General features: G+C 59.1%; 1 protein-coding gene across 1 annotated transcript; it reads left to right on the plus strand.

The window, feature by feature from the left end:
* Positions 1-12,410: 12,410 nt before the first annotated feature.
* Positions 12,411-19,053, plus strand: SLC45A3 (solute carrier family 45 member 3; the record flags this gene model as incomplete). The annotated part of the gene is made up of 4 exons (XM_080825195.1): positions 12,411-12,582; positions 13,432-14,214; positions 14,925-15,190; positions 17,251-19,053. 4 exons carry the CDS (start codon positions 12,411-12,413, stop codon positions 17,686-17,688), a joined length of 1,659 nt encoding a protein of 552 aa, XP_080681321.1. The 3' UTR covers positions 17,689-19,053.
* Between the last annotated feature and the right edge of the window lie 350 nt (positions 19,054-19,403).

The raw sequence follows: 19,403 nt of genomic DNA on the forward strand, positions 1-19,403 counted from the left end.
CCGCGCCTTGCCTAGCCTCGCCCCTCCCCCTCCCGCAGCCCCAGCGCGCATGCTCTCTCCCCCCGCCGAGCAACCTGGAGATTTAAAAGCGGCCGGCTGGCGCGCGTTGGGAGGAGGCGGGGGTGGGGGGGACGAGCTCGCACGCGCCGGCCCCGGTGACAGCCGCACACCTCGGCCAGGTAGGCGCGCGCCCCCTCCTCTCCCGGGGGAGGGGACCCCCGGCGCGGGGGAGGGAGCGGGGCCGCGCGGCGGAGCTCCGCGGGGTGGCGTGTTCCGCGCCCCGCGCTACTCCCGGGGGAGGTGGCGAGCCCCGGGAGCGTCCCCTCTGTCCTGCCGCTCGGTCCCCGCGGAGCGGGCCTTTCCTCCGCGGAGGGCGGGTCGGGCTGGAGCGCCGGGTCCCCCGCTGTCCCGGGCCCGGCGGCGGGTGGGCGGGGAGCGGGCCCTCCCGGGAGCCCCGGGCCGGGCGGACGGCGGGCGGACCGGCCGCTCGCTCCTGTTGCAGCTCCAGCGTCAGTGTTTTCTTTGGAAAGTTGCATTTATTTTCTTCCCTTGTCGCGGCTTCGCCGGAAAGGGACGGGATGAGTCACCGCGGCGCGCACAGTCCGGGACTGGGGAGCCGGGAAAGGGGCCGGCAGCCGGGATGCCGTGGGGTCCCCGGGCTCGGGCCAGCTTGCTTGGGCTGAGGTGCACGGGTTGAGAAGGGAGGGAGAGGGGACCGAGCGATCTCGGACGTTAGTCTTGGGGCCGGGCTCTGGGCAGAGAGTTGAGGCTGGAGTGTGTGGGTGTGTGGGTTCCTCTGCCCCCTGCCCCGCAGCCTCGGTCATCCTTGCGGGGGCGGGAGGGAGGAAAAGGAGAGGCCCTTTTCTCCGCGCCCCCAGGGGGCCTCCGGTAGGGACGGTGACAATGCTGAAATCAGCAAACAGGTGTGATGAGATGGTACCTGGGCATCCGATCTGGCTTCTCAGGACTCTGGGCTTAGGCAGCGGCGCGGCCTGCTGGAGGAGCTCCCGGGGACCTGCGGCGTTTCTCCAGAGTGCAAGCCAGCCCTTCGCCTAGTCTTCTGTTCCCCTGAAGCGCAGGAACCCCCCGTGACTTGCTTTTGCCCTTGACCTCTGAATCAGCTTCCATCTTCCTCACAGACACTCTTGACTTGCTCAGCTTTTCCTCCTCCCCCTGGGCTGCTCGTGCCACCCTGCTTCCTCCTTTCTCCAGGGGCCAGAGTTGGGGTTGGGAGGGGTTTGGCATGGTGGGTACCTGGTGAGGACTTGCCCTTCAGCTGTTACACGGACCTGATCCCAGTGGAGCGGACACTAAGAATAGCCCAGCTGCTGTTTTGCTGCCCTGCAGTCTGCTGCCGGGCACAGCCCGGGCACCCAGGCCCAGGGCCACCTTCACTACTGCTCCTGGAAGCCTTGCTCCCGGCTGGGGGTGAGGCCCTGGGGGCCTCTGGCCGCCTTTCCTGATGCACCTAGCAGATCTCCTTTCAGAACAAGCAGCCTTGGTGTGGGGCTCACCTGCCCAAGGCTTGGGGAGCAGACTGGCCTTGGGGGTAGGGAAGGGAGGGCCCGGGAGGGACAGGCAGGAAGGGAAGCCTGGGGAAATGTGCAGCCCAGCTTCTCCTAGGGAGTGAGTGCTGCGGTATTTGAGGTCACAGGCCCTTCTGTTGGATGGGTCCCATCCCCTCATTCCTCCCTTATCTCCTCCCCCCAGGCCTGTCATGGAGCCAGGACTCTGTTTTTCTAAAGGTGCTCAGAAAAATGGAGTTTGAGTCAGCAGGATGAGTCTGAAGAGGAAAATACAGCTGTGGCTGAATGTACAGCTGTGGACATACAGGCCCCAATTAGAGTATGTGTGTGGGGTGTGTGAGGGGAAGTTTTCCTATTTCCTCATGGAGCTTGTGGTGAACTTCCCTGCCCCTCCTGGCTCTCTCGGATTATCCTGAAGGAGGAGGAGGAAGAGCTGCTCCTGATTCTCGGTGGCCCACCCAGGTCCTTCCAGGCCAATGGGTGGTGGCAGGTTGGTGTGGAGGCCCCTCTCGCAGCCTGGGCAGGGCTCTGGAGGACAAGGTAGAAAGGTGGGGACGGTCTGAGGACGCTGAAGGTGACATTAAGTACCATCATTTGGACCATTAGAACCCCACAACACAGCATTATGGGTAAGAACCTAGATTGTCAGAAAGACAGGCTTTCTACCTTGGCCGCTCTCTTGGCTATGGAAACACTGGGTGAGTTACTTAACCTCTTCAAAGCCTCCATATCCCTGGCTGCAAAATGGGGCTGATAATAATAATGACAATACTTTGCAGCTTTTTTTCCTTTTTTTAAGTTTATTTAGGTAAGCTCTACACCCAATTTGGGGCTCAAACTCAGGACCCTGAGATCAAGAGTTGCATGCTCTTCCGACTGAGCCAGCCTGGTGCCCTGTAGCTTTTTTTTTTTGTTTCTTAAATGTAAATAGCTAATGGTCTGTAATATATAAAATAGGAAAAATGTAGAACTTTATTAAATCATGCATACAGAGCACTGGACTTTGTGCCTTAGGTAATAGTAAGTGGCCAATAAACGTTCGCTAGTACTTACTATGTCTATTACCCAGGACCGAATGGACAGCAGCACCCAGTCTGGGACTCTATGCTTGGGTTCTGCTCTTGTTTCTTTGGGAGCAAGGTCTCCCGGACCTCGGGGAGTCTGTATAACTAGTGAAGAGACTGGCCTCCAGCACCCAGGTGCCCGGATTTCAACCCCATTTCCTCTTGTGCAAGTTGTTTCACTATTCTGTGCTTCCCGTTCCTCTGCTGTAAGGCACCATGTCACTGGATTCTGAGGGTTGCAGGAGCCATACAGGTGGAGCTCTGAGCGCAGCAGGGGGTGTAACAGAGCCTGATCAATGTCAGCTGGTGTTATCTGGTGACAGTGGAGGCAGTATTTGTGGTTTATGCTTAGAAACCAGAGTTTCTGAGCAGGGGAGTGAGACCATATATAATTATATGTAAACTGTGAATGACCTACTTGCTGTTGAACTTGTGGTCTAGTGCAAAGAACACACCAGGACTGGACATCCTGGTCTGTTCTCCATCAATACTGTGTGTGACTTGTTTTTTAATCAATCCAGAAACTCCGGCCCTGCCTATCTCCTCAAGGTGGGCGAGAGTACCAGGAGATAATAGAGGTCAATGTGTATCTTGAAAGATTAAGAGGCTTCTCTGCAGAAAGGTTATTTGCTGTGATTTTTAGGGAAACCACATGAGGAGGAAGGGGCATACTGAAGATGGGGTTCTGCTCTGTTCCCCCCCGCACCCGGCCCCCAAGCCCTTTGCTTTCTGATGGCCAGAAGAGAAACCCAGCTTGCCTTTCTTTGACTAGTCAGTGGCCCTGTTTGCTGGGCAGCAAGGACAGAGGCTGGACCAGTTGGTGCCAGGCCCAGCATCGCGATCACTGATGCCACTTGACTCCCAGCATTAGAGCTGGAGTGTGGAGCTTTGTCTAGTGTATTAAGTGTCCCTGCTGGGGGGCAGGAGCTGACCGAGCTGTCACGGGGTGGTCCTGACATCTGGCCAGAACTTCCTATTTAATCCCTTTTCCTACTATGAGGTCTATGTTTCCTCCTCCATGGGAGGAAGTCCACAGTTTTGCCACTGGCCCCGAATGACTTGTAGGGCTTCTTGCTTCTGTTGTTGGAGATGGGCCTGCCTCACCTATTGGCAGTGGCGTCCGTGTCTATAAAATGGCGAGGATAATATTCACCGTGCAAGGTTACCCTGAGGATTACATGAGATAGGCATGTTTTGCAGAGGGCCTGCACAGGCCAGGGGCTCAGTACACGTTTGTTCCTTTCCTCTTCTTTGTTGATTCTGGAGATCACTCTCTCCGGGAAGCTGGGATGAGCCAGCAAGAAAGGGTGGGACAGCAGCCCCTGGTCCCATGGCCCATAGTCCCATAGTCCCTCGGTCTTCAGTTTCAGGCCAAACCCAATGCCCAGCGGGATCCTTGCCCTCAGGAGCAGCCAGCCGGGGACAATTCCCTCCTTCCCCAATGCTCTTTGTTACCTCTCACCCCAGCCTCTAATCTTGAATATCCTTTGAGCTGGCTGAATGGTTTCCAAGCCGGAACCACACAGCCCATCCCTGGGGATGTGACAATCTAGCTTCCTGCTCCTGGCTACTGTCGCTGCAAACAGCTGGGCGCCCAGATACCGTGAGCGTGGCCCTGCCTGAATCCCTGGCAGGCCATTCATGTTGCAGCAGACAGGAATCCTGATTCAGCCTCACTTAAAGGCCTTCTGTTGAGGACTCCTCCTTCTAGGTCTTGGACGGGGACTGTGGTCCTTGCTTTCTAGGAGCTGAAGGGCTGATGGGGCAAAGGGTAGGGAAGGAGGCCAGAAGGACCACTGGCAGCATCCAACCCTGAGAGCTGCCTGTTGAGCGCAATAAGTTTTGGAGGAAAGAGGGGATCCTTTTTTGTTTTGTTTTAAGATTGTATCTATTTGTTTATTTTACAGAGAGAGAGAGAGAGCACAAGCGGCAGGGAGAGGAAGCAGGCTCCCCAAGGAGCAAGGAGCTGGATGCAGGGCTTGATCCCAAGACTCTGGGATCATGACCTGAGCTGTAGGCAGACACTTGATGGATTGAGCCACCCAGGTGCCCCTGAAAGAGGGGATCCTTGACGGCTTCGGTTCCAGGGAGCCCTAGAGGATATACGGGACTTGAGCTGGACATGAGTCAGGTGAATGAGGACGTGTCAGGGGGAAGTAACTGGAGAATGGCCATACTTTGGAAGGAAAATCAGCCCCGGGGCTGATAAATTCCCCCATCTTGGTCCAGATCTGAGGTCGAAACCCATTGCCACGATTTTGGGTCTGGTATTCTTTCCACCATGCCTCACTGGGGAGGGGCCAAAAGGAGAGGTCGGTGTGTGTAGAAGTACCAGTCTCCAGTGGCTGTGTTTTGCAGGTATCTGCCCTTTTCTGCATAGGTCTGACCTGCTCAAGGCTCTGCAACATGGCTTCTTCCTCCAGGAAGCCCTGGGAGAACCCGTCATGCCCTACACCACGGGCCCCCAACTCTAGGGACTTGGGTTTTAGCATTCCCAAAGGGGCTGCAGGCAGTGGTCTCTGTATCCCCTGCACCTTCATGGTGGGCTTGCCTGTAATTGGATCTCAGCAAGCATTAGATGGCTGGGTGGGTGAATGAGTGAGCCAGTTAATTTTTGTGCTCTTTGACGTTCCTTTGGGGGAGCTTAGGTTGCATGCACTGAGGCATACTTCCTTCAAGCGTGGGCAAACTAGGACTCTTTAATAAAAGAGTCCTTTTTGGAAACCCCCTGCACTCTGCTCACTACTGAGTGACTGGGGTTTTGAGAACACATTTCCATAGGGCTGGCTCTGGCCCAGAGCCTTCTGATGATAAATAGGACTGGTCACAGACTGTAGGATATCAGGGCTGAAAGGGCCCGAGACCGTTGAACTTGAGACCCTAGAGATGGGACATCGCAGAGCTAGGACCAGCATCCTGGTCCTCCCAGCCTGGGGTTCTGCTCATCTGTAGGTCTGTCCAGGCCCTCTATCCCCTGCCTCTTTTCTGCGTGCTTGCACCTCTTGAGGGAGGCCAGTCTACAGGGCGGGGGCAAGGGTTGGCTGTGCGGGATGAGAGCTGCCCGGTCTGGCTGGCTGGCTGGCAAAGTTCAAATTCACTAGGAGGGAGGCTGTTCAAGTTTCACTTCACAGGGGCCCTAGGAACTGAGAAAGCATCAGAGGCAGAGAACTTCCCAGCGGACTGGAGACTGTGCCAAGCTCCCCATTCTCCCCACCCTGGACCAGGGGATTTCTTGGTACCTCTACCCCATGTTGTAGGGAAGCATTTCTTGTGGCCCAAGTAGAGAAAGAATTTACCAATTTCTGCCAGGCAATTGGAGTCCAGCTCTGGGAGGGAGTAGGGAAGAGGGCAACTCTGCCCCCAGATGTCTTGGTTACTTGGCTCAGTTTTGGGTGGCCGCTAATTGCTGGCACTCTCCATCTGGTTCCCTGGCCTCTCTATCATGGAAGGCTGTGAAAGCCTCCTCCCCAGTGCCATGTGGCCTTGGCAGTGAGCACTTACCTGAGGGAGAGCACCATACCCGAGGCTGGGGCAGGGAGTGGGGTGGGCGGCGGGTGGGCACGAGATCACTTAGCCGTTCAGTTGTAAAGACCCTTAGACCGTATATAGACTTGTTCACATTTTACACCTGTGAGTCCCTGGTGTGTGTGTGTGTGTGTGTGTGTGTGTGTGTGTGTAAAATGGCTTGTCCAGGCTATACAGCAGCAAAAGTTGCTGAAATTGGACTATTCTATCCTGGTTCCCAGTTCAGAGCACTTAGCAGCATTTTCGAATGCTTGGAATTAGAGGGAAAGGCATGTCAGGTATCCAGCACATGCCAGACACCTCTGGACAGCGGCTGTCAGCCACTATGATTCCTGTCCCTGCCACGGGATCCACCCCGGGGAGGTTGACTCCACCCTCCATCTCCTTCTCAACCTCTGCCACCACCCGCTGGGTCTGCAGCAGTGACCTCTCCTCACCTGTCCGGGCCAGCACCTGGGGAGGCATTTGCATTCCTGGCATTCCTCTGCCTCTGGGGGCCAAAAGGGGCGTGAGTGGAGGCGAGGGCGAGGGCGGTGTGGGCGGCATGTGGGTGAGAGGGGAATGCTACCTGAGAAGAAGGGCTGCTAGTCCGTCCTGCTCTGACAGCCGCTGCTCCGCTGCTCCCCTTAGGGGTGAGAGAGTCCTCTGCCAGGTGTCCCGGCTGTGGAGGCCCGCCAGAACTGCCACGAGCTGTCTCTGCGAGGGAGATGGCATTCGTCTCCGTGTCCTCGCTCTGCAAATGCGGGTACTCATGGTCCCCACCTCATGCAGGGTCCAGAGGGCCACTACCCGGGTCACGTGAGTAGGGGAGCTGGCGTGCACACCCAGATCAGGCTGCCACCAGCAGGGGCACCCTGCCGAACCCCCCAGGGTTCAAAGACCAGTGGCCCCTCCCTGGGGTAGAAGAGAGCTTGAGGGTGAAGAGTAACTGGTCTCCTTGGGTCAGAGGGCACTCGGTCACGGTGACCCGGTGTGACCCTTGGCCGCCACTGTTGTCTGAAAGCAAGTCTGATTGGGAGGTCTCTGCCTGGAGCCAGATGTGTGTCTGTGCAGAAGGTCACTGCGGGATTGCCAGGTGACCCCTTGGGAAGGTGCTTCACCTTCACTTAGGCTGGCCAGGACTGACCGGCCAAGGCGAGGGTCAGAGCAGCCCAAGAACTCCTGTCACTGGGTTGCAGAGGGGAGGGGAGAAGAGAGTGGGCTCCGGGGACTGCCTGCCCGCCGGTCCTTCCTCCTCCCCTTCCCCCAACCTCTTCGCATTTGTTTCCTTTCAGAAGCTGGGCTGGGGCTCTCAGACAGGGCAACAAAAGCAACTTTCCTCCAAGCCACTGCCACCTGTTGGGTTTTCACACATTGGGGGTGAGTGGGGGGAGGGGGTCGTTGCCCCTTTCCCAGTGTCTGCGCTGTGCCCCCTCTGCCCCCCCAGGGCCTGGGATTCTCTGTGCTGCCCGAAGTGACAGGGCTCCAGAGCCAGAGGGGGTGGGGGGCCCGCGGCAGCTGGAAGGGGAATTGAGTGGGAAGGGGCCAGTGCTGGCAGCCGGGAGAGAGTTTGATGGATTACTCTGCAGGCCGAGAGGTTTCTCCCTAATCCCCCTTTGTGTCCCGGCCTGCAGCCCCCTCGCTCTCTCTGACAAGCTGCTAAGCAGAAGGCTTCCAGTCCGAGTGAAGAAAAGGCAGCGCAGCAGGGCCATCTCCAAATCCCTGGCCCCTAGGCCCTGGGGGAGGCTGGAGCTGGGGAGCCAGTCTGGGCCAGGGGTGGGGCCCTCCTCCCCTCGCTCCAGCCCTCCCTCTCCTCCTTTCTGCCCCTTCCCTCCAGGTGGAGAGGTTGCATCCTGAGCCAAGCGGTCAGGTGGCTGGGGGCACCCTGCGAAGCGCCGGCCTGGGCTCTTCCTGCAGATCGCTGCCTTTTTTGCAGGGTGGGGTGGAGGAGAGCGGACTCCCTTCCTGCAAAGTTTGAGCCGGAGAATCCAAGACTGAATGTGGGTGTGAAGGCACGCACCAGGCATGGTGTCCTGTGTGCCGCCCCTCCCCCAGCTGCCCAGGTAGCAGTTCCCAGAGGGCACCCCCCCCCACCGCCCATCCCTGTCCTGGCCGGGGGCTGTAGTGAGAGCTGGCGCCTCAAAGGATGCTCATTTGCCGGGCCCCTGGCTGGCCAGCACGGCCACTTTCTGGGGCGGCACCGGGCCCCAGGAGGGCAGAGCTCATTTTGGGAGTGTGCTAGGTTTTACCAGTTAAGGCCAAGGACATTGGTCCCCTGGGGCTGAGGCAAGGGGTTGGGTCACGGGGATGCGGGGCTGGTGAACACCCCAGCCCTCTTCCGTGCCCCAACCTAGAGGGTTGAGAGAACTGGGAGAGCTCAGTTTGGAATGAGATCCTAGGATCCAGTCCGGTGTGGAGGAATGGGGGTCCCCCCCTTCCTGTGTGGGGGGAGACTGGCCAGGAGTGGCCCCACCCCCTTCCTGCAGCGGAGTCATTATTCCTGGAGGGAGCCCAGCCCACCCCGTTTCCTTCTCCACGGGAGGGGCCGCCTGGGGGCTGTGAGGGGTAGAGGAGCGTGTGAGAAAGCCGGGCGGCTTTATGAGTGTGGCGGGAGGACGCAGGGTCGGGGAGCTGCTGGGGTCAGGGTGGGTGGGGGCCGAGCTGTTTGATGTGCCTGGGCCGGTGGGGAACGCCGGTTTCTGCATAAAGAGCCCATAGAATTGCGGCCCGACACTGGCCCTCGGAGGGCTGCAGCCCGGGCTCCTCTGGCCTCTGTCCGTCAGCGCAGGGAATCTGCTCCCCCGGCTTCACCTCGGGCGCGAGGGGGGCAGGAGCCCCTTTGAAAGCCCTCAAAGGCCTCTTTATGCGTCCCTCTGACCCTCCCTTCCCGCAGGGAGCCACCAGAAGTGGGCTCTCGCCTTTCCTCCCACCGCCTTCACTCTGTCTTTTGAATTTTGGAGAAAGTTCAGGCCAAGTTTGTTCTTGCTGCTCAGTTTCGTTTCCCCGCGCTCGCCTGTGGCCGAACCCAGCGTGGGGCTTCCTGCCCAGTGGGCTGTGGGTCCCCTCACCACGTTCGAAACTTCAGGAGTTGCCCCTTCCGGGGGTCTGGCCAGGGTTTCCCTGGTGGGGGTGGGGATGGGGGGCCCTTCGGTCTTTCCCATCTCTCCCACTGCCCACCCCCTACCCCCATACTGCTTTCTGCCGTGCCTTCTTTGGGGAAACATTTCCAGGTCCGTGATGCCAGGAAGGTTGCCCGTAGGGCTGCTGCTCCGGGGCTGGGCTCACTGACCAGGCCCAGTGGGCTTGCGTTCTGCTCCCCCAGGGATGAGGAAAGATGGCCTGGGGCAGAGCTCCATGGAGGTTCCCGGAGGTCTTGGGCTTCTCCCAGCCTTCTTGCTGTCCTGTCATTGGAGGACAGATACCTAGAACTTGAGAGGGACTCGTCCTCCCCGAAGGCTGCTGTTCCTTTCCAGAGGTCAGGCCACAATCCCCTCTCTGTAGCCCGATGCCCTTCTCTTCCTGCCCCCTCCCTACCAGGTGAGTCTCGGGAGGCCGGCTCTTCCTGATCCATCTTCCGTTTGCCAGATGGGCCCAGTGCTCCAGGAGCAGTGGGACAGGCAGGGTACTGGGGAGAATTGAGTTCTGTCTCCGTGCCTGCACTCCTGAGGAAAACAGGGGGTGCCCCAAACGGGGGCTGACAGTCATCCGTCACTTAGAAGCTTTGCTGGGCAGCGTGACCTCGGGCTGCAGGAGGGAGTGGTGGCCACGAAAGTGGGAAAGTGGCAGGGAACCACTTGCTTCCCACTGCTGTGGACCTGGACTTCTGTGCTCCCGCCCTGGAGGGACGGCAGGTGGCCGGTTGGCACTGAGGGAGTCCTTTGTGGTGCCCTCCACCCTGAGGACCCCGGAGTGGGGATGCCGTGGGGTGAGACTGGGGCTCTGGGGAACGTCCAGGAGGGGGATCTTTGGAAGGGAGAATATTCTTATGGGCTTGGAATTCCTTAGGCAGTCCTGGGCTGGAAAGAATCAACTCTAGTCTAGGTGGGGCAAGAGTGCCCTGGACCTTGGGGCACAGTTGAAGTCAAGAGCGAGGATGGGCTTAGCAACCTAAGAATGGGAGAGGCGCTCGAAAGGGAGGGGAGGGCCCCTTCTGAGCTATCTGGACTGAAGGAGGTGAAGGGAAATTCCTCTCTTCACCCTCTTTCGTTTTTTTGTCTTTCTCTCTTGTGGGCTAAGGAGGGTGTCCTGCGTCTTCCAGGGAGCAAGGGGCTGGCTTAGGGAGGGAAGGAGGCAGGTGGGGTGCCTGGTGTTTTGTCACAGGGCTGCAATTTACTTGAAACCACAGGGAGCAATGAGAGCTTGGGAATGTGGGCAGGTTGTGGGTGAGTCTGGGTCTGACAGTCTGTTTGCTCAGGGAGGACCCAGTCCTTTAGCCCACAGCAGGTGAGTGTCCAGGGCCTGCCCAGAATGGGGGCAGGGAGTAGAATGGGCTGGAAGCCTTTTGACCCAGAACCCCACCCTCCAGGTTGGAGAGTACCGCTCCCTCTCTTGGTCTGTGTGCAGGCTCCTGGCTTCCCCAGGGATGCTGCAGCAGGGGAGGGGCTTGGCTCAAAACTGCTCAGTGGGGACTGAGGTGTGGCCCCCTCCCAGCCATGCCACCCCCTGTTTTACACTCCTCCCCATCCCAGCCCCATAGGAGTGCATGCCCCTTCCCAAAGTGGATCGTCAGGGTCTGAGCAGAGCTTTGGGGAAGAGGCCACAAGTTGCCTGGCCTTCCTTTCTGGTCTACTAGGGCTTGGAAATCGGTTATGGGAAGGACACATCTTCCCCGGATTGTCAGCCACCTGATTTCCCTGTGGCGTATTTCAGAGAGCACCTACCACAGGCTTTGTAGCGCCCAAGGCCACTGCGGGTGAGGGGCCCTGGGGGCTGTGGACCCAGTGCTATTCCTGGGCCTTTGTGGGGGTGAATCGGTGAGGCAGGGGAGGGCATCTGGACTCCCACTGGGAGTGGCATGAAGTTCTGTCCGAGCCTCTTTGGGAGGAATGAATGAGAAGTCAGGGGATTTTTCTCAGGAAGACCCACCTTCTCTACTCCTCTTTGTGGCTGACTTGATTTTCCCTCTTTTGTGGTCGCCCCTAAACCGAGCAGACCGTGTTGGGTCCTGTTGTCAGGAAGCAAGAGCTGGAGGCTGATTGCCTGGGGCTGGGGGGGCGCGGTGCGGCATGGCTGCCCCAATGGGGTCTCTATGCCCAGGAGGCAGGCCTAGCAGGGAGGGCCTTGGGGACATCTCTGCTGAGAATGGAGCCATTTGGGGAGCAGGGAAAGGCTGCCCGGAAAGTGGTGAGGCCTTCTGGCAGCGCCTGGTCACCGGTGTCAATACAGGCTGTGCCGTTTGGTGCCCCTGTGAGGCAGGGACCTGGGAGCAGGTCCCACTGTCCCGTGACAGTTGGGCACTACACGTGGGAACGTTCCACGGAGAGACTCCAGGGAGAGGTTTGCAGGCCAAGGTTCCTCCAGGGGCGCCCTCTTTAAGTGGTTTCAATGACAGGTTAAAACTCAACCCAACAAACCACAGCCTCCCCGCCCTCCCCACCCCCTTGTCCTCGTTCTTGGGGGACTGGGTTATGATGCAATGTGGCTTGTGGCCAGCAGCTCGGGATAGGAAGTGCTGCTCCCAACAGAGGGGAGTTGACCAGCCCAGCTTTGGGAAGTGTAGAGAGAAAAGCAAACACACCAGGCCCGGCAGAGGGTCTCCAGAGGCACCTTGATAACAGGGCCTGGGGAACTGGGAATTCAGTTGGTTTGATTTTTTTTTTTTCTTTTTCCCATACCGGCAGGCAAGGGCAATGGCAAAGATATTCCAAAACAGAGAAAAATGGACCTCTGTTTGGCTCTGGAGTGTGCTGAGGTTTAAAAATTGATATTTACCTTATTAGTTATGTCAGCCTTAGGCTAATACTAACATGCATTTCCTGACTGGCAGCAGGGGTGGCACGGCCACTCTATTGTCAGCCTGGGAGTGAACAGGATTCAGAGAACTCGGAGCAAATCCCAGAGGCCTGGTTCCCAGGGTTGTACAGTCTGGGTCTGACTGTTACTGTCCTTTCAGGATCTGAGGGATGAGCTATGTCCCCACCGAGGCTCCCCGTGCCCACAGGCGTGTAGTGTGGCCTGAGGAGCCGGACCTGCACGGAAGGCTGGCAGAAATGGGCTCCTGGCAGAGGCCGGGGCACTCAGTGGCAGCAAGGAGGAGAGGCCTGGGCGTCCGGAACAGGGCAGAGCCACGGCAGCCGGGGAGCGCGTGAAGCCCACCATGGTCCAGAGGCTGTGGGCCGGCCGCCTGCTGCGGCACCGGAAAGCCCAGCTCCTGCTGGTCAACCTGCTGACCTTCGGCCTGGAAGTGTGCCTGGCCGCCGGCATCACCTACGTGCCACCCTTGCTGCTGGAGGTGGGGGTCGAGGAGAAGTTCATGACCATGGTGCTCGGTGAGTCCAGCACAGCCTCCTTGCCTCCTGCTGCAGGTCCATGACACCCAGGGGGCAGGGTGACGGTGCCTCTGCCCGAAGAGGGCGAGGCGGCTGCTGGCTCTTCCTGAGCCAGCGGAGGCAGCAGGTTGGGCCCTGCTGCGTGGATGGGTGACCGTGGGCAGGGGTGGGGCAGTGGGTGCCCAGTAGGAAAAGAGCACAGGGACATTCTGTGGTCCCCTCAATACCCCAGACCCCTACACGGTGCCTGGCACGTAGGAGACACGGCTTTTCCCTTAGTCCAGCCATTTTTATCTGTTACTCATTTAATCCTTGCAATAGCCTTTGGGGTCCCCCGCTTCACAGAGGAGGTCACAGAGACTGATGAGCAGTTGGGCGACTTAGGCAGGCCGGAGGGCTAGCTACTGATGAGGAAGATCAGGTCTCCCAGCTAGGGCTCTTTCTTATCCCCTAGGGCCCGGGCTGGGCCCCGACTGCGGATGTGTTCTGCAAAAGCCACAGAAGGCAAGAGATCACCCTGGGGCGGCTCCCAGGATGCCGGGCTCTGGGGGGGTCACACTGCCTGTTGAAACCCCGCCTCGTGCCCCCCACCTCTACCTCGGCCCCTGTGCTCCAGGCTCACTTACCGGTTGTTCCGTGTATCATTGTGCCCATCCTAGGATGCGGCGTTAGTGATCCTGGCTGCGAGGGCTAACCTAGAGTCTGCGTGACATACCCCATACCATGTCGAGCAAAGAAGTGGCCCTGCGTGTGGTGGTCATTTCCATCCTCCTCCAGGAGCTCAGTCTCCCTTCCCCACCACTCCTGAGGGCCCCAGCCTGTGGCTCATATGATGTGTCCTTCCTGCAGGCATTGGTCCAGTGCTGGGCCTCATCTCGGTCCCACTCCTAGGCTCGGCCAGTGACCACTGGCGTGGGCGCTACGGCCGCCGGAGGCCCTTCATATGGGCCCTGTCCCTGGGCGTCCTCCTGAGCCTCTTCCTCATCCCGAGGGCCGGCTGGCTGGCGGGGCTGCTGTGCCCGGACACCAGGCCCCTGGAGCTGGCCCTGCTGATCCTGGGCGTGGGGCTGCTGGACTTCTGTGGCCAGGTGTGCTTCACCCCGCTGGAGGCTCTGCTCTCCGACCTCTTCCGGGATCCAGACCACTGTCGCCAGGCCTTCTCCGTCTATGCCTTCATGATCAGCCTTGGGGGCTGCCTGGGCTACCTCCTGCCCGCGATTGACTGGGACGCCAGCGCCCTGGCCCCCTACCTGGGCACCCAGGAGGAGTGCCTCTTCGGCCTGCTCACTGTCATCTTCCTCACCTGCGTGGTGGCCACACTGTTTGTGGCCGAGGAGGCCGCGCTGGGTCCGGCTGAGCCGGCAGAAGGGCTGGCTGTCCCCTCGGGGCCACACTGCTGCCCGTGCCACACCCGCCTGGCTTTCCGGAGCCTGGGCGCCCTGTTTCCCCGGCTGCACCAGCTCTGCTGCCGTGTGCCTCGCACCCTGCGCAGACTCTTTGTGGCCGAGCTGTGCAGCTGGATGGCTTTCATGACCTTCACGCTGTTCTACACGGACTTTGTGGGCGAGGGGCTGTACCAGGGCGTGCCCCGGGCTGAGCCAGGCACCGAGGCCCGGAGACACTATGATGAAGGTAAGGCCTCGGCAGCGGGGGGCGGGGAGGGGGCTGCTGTGAGAGATCCCCCCCACCTCCAACTCCAGGGGACGGCCCGGTGTCAGGGGAGGCCTGCAGTCTGTGCAGTCTGAGCCGGGCCCATAGCTGTGCGTCTGGGTTCCTGATTGTTCCCGATTTCCTGGTCAGGACGACGGGCCTGTCTGTGCACGAGGCCGCCACAGTGGCTTGCGGTCACAGCGCCTCAGGCCACGGAGAGTTTGCTTAGAGTCATTGCTCCCATTTGCCAGAAGAAAAGGCTCAGCTTAGTTAAGGAACAGAGGGAGCAGAGGAGTCCAGGCTGGGTCTCCGGTGCACCTGGCCCCAACCGCAGCGTGCCCTCTGCTCCCCCTGTTGACTCTCCCCCTTCCCTGGCCAGACCTTCAGCTCAGCGTCCCGAGCTCTGTCCTGGAGCCAAGGGCAGAGCTGTCTTTGGGTTCCCTCGTACCGTCTTAGAGAGCCGAGCGCTAGCTGAGGCCCCGAGCAACCCTCAGGACGTGGTCGCATGCCCTTAGCTGGAGACTTTGACCGCACCATCTAACGGCCGGCCGTGGAGGAACCTAGATTCCTCGTGTGGCCGTCGGGTGGGCTGATGCAGGGGGAACAGGCCTGGCCACAGTTCTGAGCCCTCCCCAGGTGGTACCGGCCTCTTCCTGCTCCAGGCCGACTTCTCTCCCCCCCCCCCCCCGCAGGGGTCCGGATGGGCAGCCTGGGGCTGTTCCTGCAGTGCGCCGTCTCCCTGCTCTTCTCTCTGGTCATGGACCGGCTGGTGCAGCGATTCGGCACCCGGGCCGTCTATCTGGCCAGCGTGGTGGCCTTCCCTGTGGCTGCCGGCACCATGTGCCTGTCACGCAGTGTGGCTGTGGTGACCGCGTCGGCTGCCCTCACCGGCTTCACCTTCTCCGCCCTGCAGATCCTGCCCTACACGCTGGCCTCCCTCTACCACCGGGAGAAGCAGGTACTCACGCTGGCCGCTGGGTGGGGTGGGGGCGGAGGGCAGCCGGAGGAGCCCGGCCTCTGGAGAGCTGGACAGCGAGGAGAAGTCCTTCTCTGACTGGAGAGGAAGCCGTGTAGCCCTGGGCCAGAGACGTGGGCTGCACGGAAGGAGGGTGTAGATTAGATTCTGGGAATGACTTCCTGGTGTCAGGACTATAAAGCACTTGAGTGGATAATTGCAGGAAATGCTAAATCCTTCTTTGGGGATCCAGAAGAATTGGGCTAGCGGAGGCGCTCAGTCTGGGCTGGGTTGTTCTAGGCAGAGGTGGGGTGGGGGTGGGGGGCTGATCAGATGACCTCCTGGGCTCCTGGCTTCAGCGGCCCTGAGTGGTGGTGGTCTGGCCTTGGCAACGGCTCTCTTTATTCAGGGAGGGGCACTGTGATGGGCCCTGCCCTGCTTTGGTCTCCAAGAGGGAGAAGTGTCCTTACTACCCCTTCTCTTTCTGGTTTATCTTCTTTTTCTGCCTAATTCTCTCTTTTCTTTTCCTGCCTCACACCTTTGCCTCTGTCCCCTCCCCCGCCCCCAGGCGGGTCTCTGAGCCCGATGCACCTGGCACAGCTCACCCGGCCACTGTAAGTTGGGGGCCTCCTTCCTGCTTGGCCCCATGCCAGCCAGCCCCTCCAGGGGCCCCGTTCTGTGGGAAGCCACATGACCAAAGCTGTGTGGTCACCTTTGTCCCCTTCACAGGCCTCAGGGAGCTCTGCCCAGAGGGTAAGAAGTTGGAGGAGGCACAGGCCTGCCCTCCTAGAGCTTCCAGATCATAGAGAGGTAGTTTGTCGACTGGAGGACACGAGTGAGGTAGCAGAGAAATGGCTAGCTAGGAGGGTGGTTAATTGAATAGGCAGCTGCAGGGGTAGGGCGTGTGGACGGAGGGGCCAGGGTTTTGCTTGGGGTAGCCCATGTCCTGTCAGCACATGGATGACCTTCATCAGCCTCCATTCTGCTGCTGCCCCGGCTGGGGGCTCGGGGCTGGTGTCCAGAGGCCAGGCTTGGGCATGCACACTCGCACTCAGGGAACATGCTCTGGCTGGTCCTCCCCTCGGACTGCGGAGTGTGTCTAGCCTAGGGGCCTCTTGAGGCTCCAGGCTCACTGGTCTTTCCAGGGGTGGCAGGCGGGGAGGACAGGTCCCGGGAGGCCCACTCCAAGAAGCAGTTGATGGCACACTTGGCCATGTACACCGGCTGTACTTGCCTTGCCTACTTCTGGCCACCCCAAGAGCTGTCTGCTTTCCTTTTGAGCTCTGCCATGGGTCCCAGCTCCAGCGCAGCCGACTCAAGAACCCTTCCATGTTAGGTGCTAGTGGGCACAGGGACATAGGGGATGAATTCTGGCCCTATCCTTAAGTAGGGGGTTCTGGGCAGAGGCAGGCTACCCTAAGGCACACAGTGAGAAAGAAGCAAGAAGGGCTTCACCATTAGCCCAGCTAGGCTGAAGGAGTCTGGAAGATTCCTCTTGTTCCTCTCTTCCTCCAGGCTGAGTCTGCTGGGCCTTCCCTGTCCTGAGTCTGGGGCCGTGTGCCTCACAGTACGGCCTGGGACCCCAGTGGGAGCAGAGCATCTCTCTGTGAGGTTGAGAAGGATGTCCCAAGGCAGAGTGGTGAGGGGCAGAAAGTAGGAGGGTTAACCCCCTGTGTGGCATTTGGGCCCTTGGGCATCCCATTTTTGGATTTTGTTCCTCTGTTCTTACACATCTCTCTTCTCACCTGTCTTCATTCTGTCTTTTCCCTCTACCGTGGGGTTCCATTCTCTTCCTGACCTGCAGTTGAAGTTTGTCTGCCCCTTACTGGTTCCAGGAGAGGCTAGAGGAGACCTAGACTTCTGGATTCAGATCTGTACCCCCCATCCCCTGCCCTGGAAGGAGAGTCTTCATTAGACCCAGACCAAGGAGGGTCTGGCCTGCTGCACAACATTAAGGCTGGCGGCCTGGCTTCTTCCAGCCTCCGGTGTGAATGCTGGGGTCTCTTCTCAGAGCTGGGATCCTGTGCTTGGATTCCTACCTCTCCTATTCCCCTCCTTCCCAGGTTTTCCTGCCCAAATACCGAGGAGATGCCGGAAGCAGTGCCAGTGAGGACAGCCTGATGCCCAGCTTTCCACCTGGCCCCAAGCCCGGATCTCCCTTCCCCAATGGACACATGGGTGCTGGAGGCAGCGGCCTCCTCCCTTCTTCACCTGTGCTCTGTGGGGCCTCTGCCTGCGACGTCTCCATGCGGGTGGTGGTGGGCGAGCCGCCTGAGACCAGGGTCATCCCGGGCCGGGGCATCTGCCTGGACCTTGCCATCCTGGACAGTGCCTTCCTGCTGTCCCAGGTGGCCCCGTCCCTGTTTATGGGCTCCATTGTTCAGCTCAGCCAGTCTGTCACTGCCTACATGGTGTCGGCTGCGGGCCTTGGTTTTGTGGCCATTTATTTTGCTACACAGGTGGTATTTGACAAGAGCGACTTGACCAAATACTCGGTGTAGAGTCCCTGTGACCCACTGAGGGAGGGCCTGCCTCGCTGCGTCCCAACCCCTCCCCAACCCCCCACAGCAGATCCAGGTTGGGCGGGGGGGGGGGGGTGGGGGGTGCCTTCCAGTTTGTCCCTGCCCAAGTGGTGTGGCTCTCTGCTGCCACCCCGTGGCGGTGAGGTGCAAAGCTGCACAGGTAGGGGACTGGGGCCTCTCTCTCTCTCTCTCTCTCTCTCTCTCTCTCTCTCTCCAGTCTTCCGGGCTGGCTGACTGTTGGTCCAAACGGGCTTCAGTCTGAACTTCTCCAGGGAGGCCAGAAGGGTAGGGCATTTCCTTAGCTCCGTGCACTGGAATGTGGGACTCTGCAGGGAGATGACCCAGGCAGGGTTAACTGCTAGTGTCCTGGTCGAGACATACCCAGAGAAGGGATTTGGAGAGCTCAGTAACCTCGACCACCTGGTCTCTCACCTCCAAGCCCTCTTATCCCATAGATTCCTTCAATGTTGTCTTGCATGGAAGTTTCTAGTATGAAACTCCTCTGCAGGATTTGAGACTATGAAAGTTATTTGTGGGGAGCGAGGAAGCCGCCTGGCCACATGGCACTGCCTTCTCCCATCCCCCAACAACTACATTTGATCAGGACATGGCTTGTTGGCCCCTATGTTGCCATCATAGGGACACAGGCCTTTAAATATTTAACTTATTTATTTAACTAAGTAGAGGGGAATCAATTCCCAGCTCTGCCATCTTGGTGTCTCAGAGGTGAGGTCCCCAGTGGGCCCTGGGAGGCAGCTGGTTTATCGGGCTGAGCATTGCCAGAATCATCTTCCCTTGGGTGATCAGTCTGGCCCTAAAACTGCCTAACCCAGGAGCTTGGAAGCTCTGCTTACCCGGCTGATATCCCAAATCATGTTACCCAAGACTGGGGGAGCTGGGGGTGAGTGGAAGGTGGGGCTCCGGGTCTCAGCAGCCTCCGTAGCTCCCCTCTTCTCTTGGCCCAGCCCGCCCCCCACCCCCACTCCCCTCTGCTCTCTCTAGGGCTGGACTGATGAAGGAGCTGCCCACCCCCCCCACCCCCTTTCCCCACTGACTCCACAACCCTCTCCCTGGGGCTGTTCCAGGACCAGAAGCACAGCGTGTGGCTCCTCGAGCTTTTATCTGTCTCAGCCCCCAGGGCATATCCGTGCTTGGGGAATCTCGCACGGAAACTCAGGAGTACCCCCTGCCTGGGCTAAGGAGGTCTTATCTCTGGGGGGTTTAAGTGCCGTTTGCAATAATGTTATGTCTTATTTATTTAGTGGAGTAAATATTTTATACTGTTTGTGAGCAATCAGAGTATAATGTTTATGGTGATGAAATTAAAGGCTTCTTATATGTTTCATTGGCCTGTGTTTATCTTTCCTGAGGGGGAAGGATCCGATCTCTCTCAAATTATCCTCAGCTTCCTTCTCAATAGGGATCCTGTGTGGGCAGCTTCAGTTCCCAGTGTCACCAGCAGATGGAGCCATAGACCATTTCTCATCCTATGTTTGGCACTTGGGCTTGGATGTGCTACGCCTTGGATGGGAGAGTTGCTGGGAATTTGGGGGTGGGGGCAGGGAAAACATGGAATGCAGGAGAGTGGGGGCATCGTCTTTCTCAAAGGGCTCATAATGTGGCCAAAAGTTGGAACAAGCACCCTCTATCAACTGTAGCAATAGGAAGGAGGAAGGAACGTGGCCGTGCAGGCT

Source organism: Martes martes (assembly GCF_963455335.1).
Source record: "Martes martes genome assembly, chromosome: 15".
In the NCBI taxonomy this organism is placed as follows: domain Eukaryota; kingdom Metazoa; phylum Chordata; class Mammalia; order Carnivora; family Mustelidae; genus Martes; species Martes martes.